This window comes from Stenella coeruleoalba (assembly GCF_951394435.1).
Source record: "Stenella coeruleoalba genome assembly, chromosome: 10".
NCBI classification, from domain to species: Eukaryota; Metazoa; Chordata; class Mammalia; order Artiodactyla; family Delphinidae; genus Stenella; species Stenella coeruleoalba.
Genome location: NC_137156.1, coordinates 62771213 through 62782686, shown reverse-complemented (window position 1 = coordinate 62782686; position 11474 = coordinate 62771213). Strand labels below are relative to the sequence as shown.

At 48.9% G+C, this 11474-nt stretch overlaps 1 protein-coding gene and 1 pseudogene across 2 annotated transcripts; both read right to left on the bottom strand.

The window, feature by feature from the left end:
* Positions 1–2922: 2922 nt before the first annotated feature.
* Positions 2923–4286, bottom strand: LOC307192950 (protein SET-like; annotated as a pseudogene). The gene is made up of 2 exons: positions 4260–4286; positions 2923–4139 (listed from the first exon to the last, which is right to left on the bottom strand). The product of its transcript is annotated as a protein SET-like (transcript).
* Positions 4287–6259: 1973 nt separating this feature from the next.
* LOC307192899 (transmembrane protein 42) lies at positions 6260–10172 on the bottom strand. Its single transcript, XM_079934282.1, has 3 exons — positions 9468–10172; positions 7472–7618; positions 6260–6854 (listed from the first exon to the last, which is right to left on the bottom strand). The coding sequence occupies exons 1-3, from the start codon at positions 9657–9659 to the stop codon at positions 6714–6716; spliced, it is 480 nt and encodes a 159-aa protein (XP_079790408.1). The 5' UTR covers positions 9660–10172; the 3' UTR covers positions 6260–6713.
* Between the last annotated feature and the right edge of the window lie 1302 nt (positions 10173–11474).

The following is an 11474-nucleotide window of genomic DNA, read 5'->3' as shown; positions in this document are numbered from 1 at the left end:
ACTTCTTCCACCTGCTGGGGGTTTTAGTATCTGCAAAGCTTAAGGAGGAACTAAAGGCCCTTGACTTTCTTTTACATCTCAACTATTATTATTTTGTCTTGCTTGACTCTTGAGGCCCCGTGACCTCACCCATATGAGGCTGGCCATTCCAGTTACCACCAAGATCAACTCTAGAAGAGCTGGACTAACAGAGCTGTTGTTTAATTGAGATAATGTGTGAGGAAAGGCTCTGCACCACGAATCTCTCAGTGCCGCCAGCACCTGGCACACAGTAGGGCCCAAACCACGGAGGCATCACTGACTTCTTCCTCTCATAGGCACATCCAACTCATCAGCAAATCCTTTTGGCTCTGCCCTCAAAGTGCATTAGAGTCTGATCACTTCTTATCACCCCCACTGCCACCAAAGGCTCCTCTCCCTCATCTGCAGTGGCAGCAGCCTCCTGACAGGTCTTCCTGCTGCTGCCCTTGCCCTCTGTAGTTTGCTCTCAATGAAAGGGACTCCTTTAAGATATGGCTGACCAGCTCTCTCTTCTGCACACTTACTCAAAGTCCTTTCAATGATCTAAGACAGGCCCTGCATTATCTGTGGTCATATTCTGATGTGGCAACGGATATGACCAAATGCACAAGCAAAAAAGGAATGGATAAACTGGACTTCATCAAAATAAAAACTTTCATGCTTTAAAGGACAATATCAAGAAAGTGAAAGAGATAATCCACAGAATGAAAGAAAATATTTGCAAATCGTATACCTGATAAGATACACTTGTATTCAGACTATTTAAATAACTTTTTCTTTTATTTAAAGAACTTTTACAACTCAATAATAAAAATATAAGAAACCCAGTTTTAAAATGGGCAAAGGCTCTAAAAAGACATTTCTCTAAAGAAGATACACAAATGACCAGCAAGCACAGAAAAGACGCTTGACATCATTAGTCATTATGGAAATGCAAATCAAAACCACAATGAGGTACCACTAAGATGACTACAATAAAATTATGGACAATAAAAATTGTCAGCAACAAGGTGGAGAAATTAGAACACTCGTATTTTGATGGTTGGAATGTAAAATGGCGTGGCTGCTTTGGAAAGCAGTCAGTTTCTCAAAAAATTAAATACAGTTATATATGACCTAGCAATTCCACACCGAGGTATATACCCAAAAGAACTGAAAACACAAATCCACACAAAAACTTATACACAAATATTCTTTTTTTAAAAAAATATTTATTTGGTTGCACCAGGTCTTAGTTGCAGCACACAGGCTCCTTAGTTGTGGCATGAAAACTCTTAGTTGCGGCATGCATGTGGGATCTAGTTCCCTGACCAGGGATCAAACCCAGGCCCCGTACATTGGGAGTGCGGAGTCTTAGCCATTGCACCACAAGGGAAGTTCCCACAAATATTCTTAACAGAATTATCCAACAGCCAAAGTGGAAACAATCCATATGTGCATCACAAGATATATTGATAAACAAAATGTGGTACATCCACACAATGGAATATTATTCAGTCATAAAAAGGAATAAAGTACTGATACATGTTACAACATGGATGTGCCTTTTTTTTTTTTTTTTTTTTGCGGTACGCGGGCCTCTCACTGCTGTGGCCTCTCCCGCTGCGGAGCGACAGGCTCCGGACGCGCAGGCTCAGTGGCCATGGCTCACGGGCCCAGCCGCTCCGTGGCATGTGGGATCTTCCCGGACCGGGGCATGAACCCGTGTCCCCTGCATCGGCAGGCGGACTCTCAACCACTGCGCCACCAGGGAAGCCCTGGATGTGCCTTTAAAATATTGATACTATGCTAAATGAAAGAAGCCAGACACAAAAGGCCATATGTTGTGTGATTTTATTTATATGAAATGTCTAGAATAGGCAAATCCATAGAGACAGAAAGCAGATTAGTGATTGCCAGAGGGTTGGGGGGAAGGTGGATATAGAGTGACTGCTAATGGTGTGGGTTTCTTTTTGTGGTGATAAGATGTTCTGGAATTAGACAGTGGTGATGGTTCAGAACTTTGTGAATATAACAACAAACTACTGAATTATACACATTAAAAAGAAATAAGTAAAATTCTAAAACCAGAAAAAAAGATAGTAACACTGACCTATCAGGCCATTGACTGTTAACCTGGATGTCAAATTGCCGGCTCCAGAGCATACAAACTCCAACCCATCATCCAGGGTGCACACCAGACAGACAAATTCAGATACGCAGTTCATTCTCTGATCAAGATGTGACACCTCTGCAATGAGTAAAGGGACACAGTGAACACTTCCCCATCTTCTTGGACGGAGACACACACCTCTCTACTTTTTGAAAAATGACAAACCTTCCTCTTAGACAAACATCTCATTGTGTCCCGTGGTCTCCTGCAGGCACATCTGTTGAGTGTGAGAGGGTCTGGGTCAGCAACAAGCACTTTGTGTGTGTGTGTGTGTGTACACATTTAGTTTTATTGTAACAAAGCAACTTGTACACTTTTAACGTTTAAAACTGAGCATCATCTTTCCAGTGAAACAAAAAGAAAAAATTTTAAATAAACAGGAACAAAATTACAATAGAGAATGTCAATTGCAAATAAGATCCTACAGGTTCTGCTGATTCTCCCATTGAGTGACAGGGCTCAAGTCATCTTTAGGAGAGAATTTTATTTTAAAAGTGTCATCTTAAACTGCAAGGATGTCCCTTAAACATCACAATTAAACATGTCAAAGGAGAGACCATGCTGTCAAAATGCCCACTTAACCCACCCAAACATCTCAAACCCACCCTTTGCTGACCTTCTATAACCCCATTTTTTAAAGTTTTTTTTTCTTTCTTTAAACAAGAGAAAGTAGACGGATACATGTTGGTAAATGCTAACTGTCCATATTCACATAGAGACACAGTGTAGTCTCTGAGCCCAATCAATATACAGAGACAGGAGGAAAAAAGCTAGAATTCTATGCATTACTACACAGGGGCCTAGCACCCTCCAGCTTCCAGCAGAGCTAAGGGAGCAGAAGGTTTTTCTTTTTTCCCACAGAGCATGGTGGTATTGATTCCATAAAGTTTTTGTTGAGACAGGAAGGGATAAAAGTGAACTTGGAACAGAAAGGGGTAGAGATTCTTTTCCCACTGAATTCTGTTCAAGGTATTTCCCCCCCAAATAAGTTGTGAGCCACAGTATAAAGAAGAAAAGAGACCTCAAAAACAGGGTGACTGAGCACAAGAGGAGGAGGAGGAGAAAAAAAAAAAAAAAAAGACTGCAACATGCTCCCAGGGACTGGAGAAAATTTAAAAAGGAAGGTTGGAATCCATCAGTGTTCCATTAGTCATCTTCTCCTTCACCTTCCTCTCCTTCCTCCCCCTCATCATCATCTTCATCTTCTTCACCTTCAGCCTCATCCCCTTGTTCATCAATATCTTCCAATCCTTTTTCCTCTCATCATCATCATCATCTTCTTCTCCTTCCTCATCATCCATGTCCGGGACCAAGTAGTACTGTAATTGATTTGGCCAAATATCATCTTTGATGACCTCTCCTAACTCATCTGCACCTGCATCAGAATGATCAGTAAACCAGGTGAAGAAGCTTTCTGGTTCCTCATGCTCTCTCTTCCTCTGGCTTTATTCTGCGTTTGACTTGAACGTTTTGTCAGATCCTTTCTGGATTTCCATTTGATTTCAGTGGACTTTGAAGATGGATCACCACTCTCATTCAGATGAAATTCTTTGGAGAGAACTTTATTTTCGAAGTAAGGGTTTTTATCAAAATAAAAATCTATTCTGTAACCTGATTTCGTATCTTCAAATTCTGTCACTTCAACTCTTGTCAAATAATGCAGCGCCTCTTCATCCTCCTCCCCAAGCAGTGTAGACACTTGTGGATGGTTAACAAACGTTGTTACCCCAAAATTTGGGATTTGGGCGATCAATTCCAACCTCTTCTGAAAAAATGGTTGCCGGAGTTTGTTACATTTCTGTTCTACTTTCAAAATCTCCTCACTGGCTTGTTCCTTAGGTCTGTCTATTTCATTTTGTACTTCATCAATATGTTCAATTGCTTCTTGCTGTTCTTTTTCTGAGGTCTCCTCAGCCGCCTCGTCCTGGTGCTTACTGGCTCGCTTTCCCTCCCCCTGGCTCGCACGCTGCCCTCATGGCCTGATGACGCGGGAGGGGCTGGGGCAGCATGCTGGGCCCAGCCCGGGCTCCTGCTTATGGAGGGGAGGTGATGGCGAGCGGGCAGGCGGCTCAGCTCCCTCCCTCACTCTCCGTGCTCCAGCTCGCTGCTCCATCTCCCGGAGCCGCCTCCTCCTTCTCAAGCATCTTTATGTATCCGGCAGGCGTCTAGATGGGGGGCTGTTTCCCCTCGTGACAACGTCTTCTCCGAGGTGGACTTCTTCCTGCCCTTTTCATGAACTGCTCAGGGAGGCCAGGCCACCAGCTCTCAGCAGCCTTCACGTCTGGCCTTGGATGGGTGCCTGACTCACATATGTGAACACACCCTGCAGAGCCTTGAATGGCCTTCATCTTCCTCACTGGTAGAATAATGGGATCATATTTGACCAGGGAGATATGAAGAGTGTTCCAGGGAGCATCACCTTCAGAGAGGTAGGAGGTGAGACTTGGGGAGTGCTATTAGACACTGTAAAACAGGCTCCTCGTCCACAGGACCTCTCTGGGGCTTTAACTGCTAAAGTGGGAAGCAGGATGTTTATACGGATTAAGAGGCAAACCCTGGAGTCACACAGTGATTTGGGCATTCATTAGCTGTGTGACCTTGGGCAAATGACCCAATCTCTCTGAGCCTTAGTTTCCTCACCTCTAAAATGAGAGTAACAAGAGTACCTCCTTTGGGCTTCTTCCCTGGTGGCGTAGTGGTTAAGAATCCAGCTGCCAAAGCAGGGGACACGGGTTCGATCCCTGGTCCGGGAAGATCCCGCACGCCGTGGAGCAACTAAACCAGTGTGCCACAACTACTGAGCCCACGCGCCACAACTACTGAAGCCCACACGCCTAGAGTCTGTGCTCTGCAACAAGAGAAGCCATCGCAATGAGAAGGCCGTGCACCGCAATGAAGAGTAGCCTCCACTCGCCACAACTAGAGAAAGCCCGCAGGTAGCAGCGAAGACCAATGCAGCCAAAAGTAAATACAATAAAATAAATTAAAAAAAAAAAACAAACCTCCCTCCCAGTGAGGCTGGGAGGCTTCAATGTGTCAAAGTGGGGCTAGTCAATTACCATTCTGTGAATCACCGCTTGGCCTTAGCCCCTGTGGCAGCTCAGAAAGAGCAGCAAATTGTGCCCTGTTGGATATGAAGGAGGAGTTTTCCAGGGACAGGGGAAGGAGGAGGGAATCCAAGGCAAAGGGAAAAGCAGGCACAAAAGCATGGAGGCACGACTGGCTGTGGTGGCCTTAAGAACTGCTGAGATGCAGACATGTGGGTGACTCAGGCACGGTGAGTGGGGGAGGGAAGGAGGCAGCAAGGGAGCAGCTGGAGAGGGGGCTGGGCCACAGCGAAGTCACTGGGAGTCACAGAACAGCTCTGGAGAGCATCCGGCCACTGCCACGAGTAATGGAGGACAGCAATGAAGGTGCTATGTGCGTGGGGAGGAGGGCCCAGCTGGACACGACCCTTCTCTCCCCCAGCCTCGTGGCTAAGAAGGCCCTCTCTCCTGCAGGGGATGTGAAAGGAGACCTCCTGGGGCCGGCAGTCAGGCTCAGGAGAGCTGAGAGGGCTCTCAGACAGCCAGGGGAGCCCCGGGGAACTGGGGCAGGTGAGCATCGCACTTGAAGCTATGCACGGGGAGAGGATGCAGGCAGCAAACAGACTGTTTTGAACTAGGAATTAGATTCATGTGGTGTAAGATACAAAAAAGCCACGGGACCAAAAGGCAGAAGAGGTAACATGAGGGGGTGGGAGCAACCTCTGGGCCAGTTTCCTTTCCTAATAAGTAAAATAAAACTAGGCCCCCAAAGTGAGGTCAAGCCTTTCTCCTTGGGACCAAGAGAATGGACAGATGCTCCTGAATTTGAAGAGCACCAGCCTGCGTGAAGTCAGGAAGGAACCACGCAGGCAGAGAGCAGTCAAGCCCCAGGTCTGGAAGCAGCGGGAGGAGTTTCAACTCCCCCTCCAGGAATTGCAGCTCACCCTGGTTGCTCTTACTCCAAAAACTTAGGAAAGGAAAAAAAGTAGGAAAGAATTAAGATTCCACACCTGGCAGTTTTAACTTACAAAAAAAGTATTTATTAATCTAATTTTCCTTCTCTTGCCATAATCCAGAAGCATGACGCTGACGGCCTGATATCAGTGTGAAGTTGTTGAAAGCCCCACCAGTCACTGATTCCAAAATTCCATGACTGGCCTTTGTTAGGCAACAGGACTGCAGTTACAGCATGGTTTCAAGTCCATACAGGAAGCCCACCAACCCCAGGGTCTCCCACACCTGCCATGGCTCACTGGGTGGGTTGTGGAGCGTGAGAATCAACAGCACCGAGCAGACGGACCGAGAAGGCTTCGGGCAGAACACTGCTGCGAAGCCGGAGTTGTCCACCCACAAGGCTGCTCGGTCACAGGCCTGGTTCCCTGCGAAGCATCTCTCTTTGGCCGAGGGTCAGAAGGCTGCACACCCAGATCACCCTGAGAAGCAGTCCCCACACGCCAACCCAAGCCTGAGCCGCCATCACTGTCTTTCCAGCGGGTCCGCCCAGCCCGCTGGTGCTACTGCTGCTTGTGTGGAAGAGCCTTCCTGGGTGGTGGGAGCTCCCTGTGGATCAGGGTGAGTCCGCAGAGGATGAGGAAGACTCCTCCCCACCACAAGACCTCCTGGCACTCTCCATACAACACAAAACCCAGGAAGGCCTGCAGGACAGAGACAGCTGTGAGGCTGGGCAGGCACGTGCCCACAGGATGCGACCACGATGGGTGGGCACCACCTGACTCCCCTGTGGCTGAGTGCCCTCCTAGGGTGGGAGGAAAGGTCTGGAGCTGGAAGTCTTGGGCCTGAAACCCATCTGTTACCTTCAGCATATCTCACCTGGAGAAGTGGGGAGGGTGCCTCCTCACAGCATCGGACCCAGCAAAGTGCACAAGAAAGCCCAGCAGAGGCCGGCAGCCAGGCCCAGCACACAGCTGGTCCACCAAGTCCTCCCTGCCTGGACTGCAGGGCTGAGTGGCTCAGCCCCACCTGGGAGAGAAGAACCTCGACCCTCCACATCTCCTGCCTGAGTTCACAGACCCCTGAGGAGCAGCAAGCAAGTAGGCTTTTGACAGTTGGACTTCATCCCCATCTAACTTGAGAATTCCTCCAAGTTAGAGATTAGAGGGGCAGCCACCGGGAGTCAAGACACAGCCCAACCTCTGCTTCAGTTCCTGGCCCTTCTCCTATGTAGAAGCAGGGGTTGCCCAAGGACAACCCACCCAGAACCCTCCCAGAGCCCAGGTTTGGGACAGAGAAACTGTACGCTCAGGCTACTCACCGAGCTGAGGATATTTGAAAAAGTCACTGTGACAGATGCAATGGCTGAAGACATGGAGAAACTGAGGCCCCGGCTAAAGAACGTCCACATCAGAGAATTGGTGGTGGCCATCACAATAATGCCTAAGACGCAGAAGCCCACGTTCACCTGCAGGAAAAAGTGTCACTGCAGCCACGGCCAGCCCTGGGCAGCATGACCGGCAGACCCCCTCACAGCAGCCAGGGTCATGGTTACTGCTGGCAGCCGGGCCACCACAGCCTGGGGGTCCTCAGAGCTTTCCTGCACAGGGCTTCACTTAACCCTCAGCAGGGCGCACACCCATTTAACAGCTGAAACAACCTCTATTTGGCCATCTTGCCAGCCATGTGACCTTGGGCAGAAGTAAAATGCGAATCCATACCAGTTATCTTCTATTGAACACCAGTCCCTTATTGGCCTCACAGTGACGAGTGCATGAAGTTCAGTCTCAGCAGGCCAAGTGGTTATTGCTCAGTCTGAGGGATGAGTAAATCAGGGGCGGAGTCGTCACTTCCCGGGATCAGGTAAAGCATGAATTAGTCGTCTCCCCACCCCCACCCCCATTCTGTGAAGGCTAAAACCCACTCAGGCCGGTCCCACTGGGCATTCTTGAGCTTTTACTCTGTACCAGGCCCTGTGCTAAGTGTTTTAAGTACATTTTCATTTATTCCTTAACTTCATTTTACAGATAAAGAACCTGAGGCATTAAGTAACCTGCCTAAAACGCCACAGCTGTGGGGAGCCGCCAGGATTCAGGCCCAGGAAGTGTGGGTCCATGATCTAAACTAGGACACAGCCATGCCTAGGGAAACCACACGGGGGACTATTTGACTGGTGACCCCAGGCATCACTTGGAGAACTTGCAGATATTTTTCTTTTTTTTTTAAAGGAGAGCACTGAAAGAAGAGAGGATCTTTAGAAGCCTCCTACACAAAGGATATGCAGACCCCTTGTTTGGTTTTGAGTTATAAACCTGCCTGCAGACAGAGCTGCTTCTCCTGGGGATGGTGCCCATCTACACCTCATCCTCTTACTTCTCATCAGCAGGTGAATATACAGAGTCTTAAGGATGGAGTGTCTCTGTATAATTTACACAGAAGCATTTTATGTGCCAGTGCCAGCCTGCTTATGTAAAGGCTTATGACGGTCTGATGCACAACTGAGAAGACTAGAAAAACCTCATGGCTCATAGTCACTCATCTTACTTTGGACCACTTACTCCAAGAATTACACCCAACAGGATACCAACCTCGAGCATGGCAGCTCCCACTGGATTAGCTTAAACCTAAAGAATCAACCTGTCTACTGTCCAGGTCAGGGCCTAACCCTGGGTTGCAGATGCAATGAAATCTCTTTAACAAGCAGAAGGTGGCCTATACCTCGCGATGGGAGAGGCAAAGGTACGCCTTTAGCAGACATGGGGAGGCAGTTAAGGAATTCTCAACATCGGGGTTATGTCCAGAATGTTTCTCTCAGTCTCCCTTATACCTAGGATATCCCAAATTCCCAAGTTTCCGCCGGCAGGGGAGACCAGTCAAAACAGCCATTAACTACGGAGTTAAAGAGATGGGCAACAGGTGTCTCACCTTTACAGTCACGTGGAGAGAAATGTTCGGGCACAAAGGGCTTAAAATGAGAGGTAGAGAGTGGATGTGGAAGGTGTGCGTCTTCCCCGAGAGTGAACTAGCCCAATCGGAGGGCAGATTTTAGGTCCCAGATAAGGGTACAAGCCTCAGTCCCCGAAGTCTCTTACCACCTACAATGGACGTGGGCTGGGCGTGATATGGAGTCGAGGGATGCCTTCCTGCCCACGCTGTCAGTAGTGCCCGGCTGCGGAGTGGGCCAAACAGGCCAGCGCGGGTGAGGCGGCCCCCCTGCGCTCCCAGCCCCGCTCCATCCCGAAGCCCCGCTGCCCCGCAGCGCCCCTCCTGCCCCGGCCCCACCCGCCGGCCCGCCGCAGCGGCGCCCCCGGCTCGACCTCGCTGCCGAAGGCCAGCTTGGCGGAGGCGGCAGCCAAGGCCCCGAACGCGCCGGCGCACAAGCAGTTGAACACGCCCCAGAAGCGGCGCCGCATCGCTCCCGCCTGGAGGTGCGGGGGGAATCCGGCGGAGGCGTCGGGGTAGGCAGCCGCGCACACCCCTCCGCCGGCGACCTGAGGCCTTCCCTCCATGGTGCCCGCCACCACCTCTCCGTGCGCCAGCCGCGCCAGCCACCGGCTGGACCGAGATCGCTCCGCGATTGGACGGCAGCCTCACGTGACGAGACGCTCACGCGAGAGGGGTGACCAATTGAGGCTCCGCGAGGGCCTCGAGGGGCGGGGCCGCCGGCCGAGCCAAGGACAGCCTTCTCCCGAGGGTGGCCGGCTTTCCGTGTTACGTTTAGGCTTTCCGAGGAGCACTGTCGGACCGGTGTCCAAGGCTGACTGGTACTGTGGTTGCTGTTGTAGAATAACTCTTCGCTGCCTAGCAGTTTCAATCCTTGTCACTCGGTGTGGTCCAGCATCAGCTTCCCGTGGGAATATGAATAAAACGCCCAATCCCAGGCTCCGCCCCACATCCATTGAATTAGCATATGCATTTTAGCAAGACCCCCAGGAGTCTGGCCTGCACCTTCTAGTTCGAGAAGCGCAAAACGTAGAGATACTTTGGCAGAGGGCGCTAGAGACCGGCAGATTCAGCGAGAAAGCGGGGGTGGGGGGCTGGGGGGTAGGGATGGTTAGGGCTTTTTTTTTTTACATCTTCATTGGAGTATAATTGCTTTACAATGTTGTGTTAGTTTCTGCTGTCTAACAAAGTGAATCAGCTATATGTATACATATATCCCCGTGTCCCCGCCCTCTTGCCTCTCCCTTCCACCCTCCCTATCCCACCACTCTAGGTGGTCACAAAGTACTGAGCTGATCTCCCTGTGCGATGCAACTGCTTCCCACTAGCTATCTATTTTACATTTGGTAGTGTATATGTGTCAATGCCACTTTCTCACTTTGTCCCAGCTTACCCTTCCCCCTCCCCGTGTCCACAAGTCCATTCTCTACCTCTGCGTCTTTATTCCGGTCCTGCCCCAGATCCATCAGAACCTTTTTTTTTTTTTTAGATTCTGTATATATATATGTGTTAGCATACTGTATTTGTTTTTCTCTTTCTAACTTACTTCACTCTGTATGACAGACTCTAGGTCCATTCACCTCACTACAGATAAGTCAATTTCGTTTCTTTCTATGGCTGAGTAATATTCAATTGTATATGTGCCACATCTTCTTTAACCATTCACCTGTCGATGGACACTCAGGTTGCTTCCATGTCCTGGCTATTGTAAATAGTGCTGCAATGAACATTGTGGTACATGACTCTTTTTGAATTATGGTTTTCTCAGGGTATATGCCCAGTAGTGGGATTGCTGGGTCATTCGGTAGTTCTATTTTTAGTTTTTTAAAGAACCTCCATAGTGTTCTCCATAGTGGCTGTATCAATTTACACTCCCACCAACAGTGCAAGAGGAATCCCTTTTCTCCACACCCTCTCCGGCATTTATTGTTTGTAGATTTTTTGATGATGGCCATTCTGACCGGTGTGAGGTGATACCTCATTGTAGTTTTGATTTGCATTTCTCTAATGATTAGTGATGTTGAGCATCCTTTCATGTGTTTGTTGGCAATCTGTATATGTTCTTTGGAGAAATGTCTATTTAGGTCTTCTGCCCATTTTTGGATTGGGTTGTTTGTTTTTTTAATATTGAGCTGCATGAGCTGTTTATATATTTTGGAGATTAATCCTTTGTCCGTTGATTCGCTTGCAAATATTTTCTCCCATTCTGAGGGTTGTCTTTTTGTCTTGTTTGTGGTTTCCTGTAGCCTCTCTGCTATGGTTGGGGTTGTGTTCCTGTCTTGATAGTTGTTTGGCATGGGGCGTCCAGCACTGGAGCTTGCTGGCCGTTGGGTGGAGCTGGGTCTTAGCATTGAGATGGAGATCTCTGGGAGAGCTCTCAC

What these genes read in the sequence shown, in the direction of transcription:
- LOC307192899 (XM_079934282.1), bottom strand. Translation starts at nt 9,659, where the DNA reads ATGGAGGGAAGGCCTCAGGTCGCCGGCGGAGGGGTGTGCGCGGCTGCC. An exon ending in AGCTGGCCTTCGGCAGCGAG is followed by an intron (nt 7,619 to 9,467) that starts GTCGAGCCGGGG and finishes TTTTTCCTGCAG; the next exon opens with GTGAACGTGGGCTTCTGCGT. An exon ending in TTTCAAATATCCTCAGCTCG is followed by an intron (nt 6,855 to 7,471) that starts GTGAGTAGCCTG and finishes TCTGTCCTGCAG; the next exon opens with GCCTTCCTGGGTTTTGTGTT.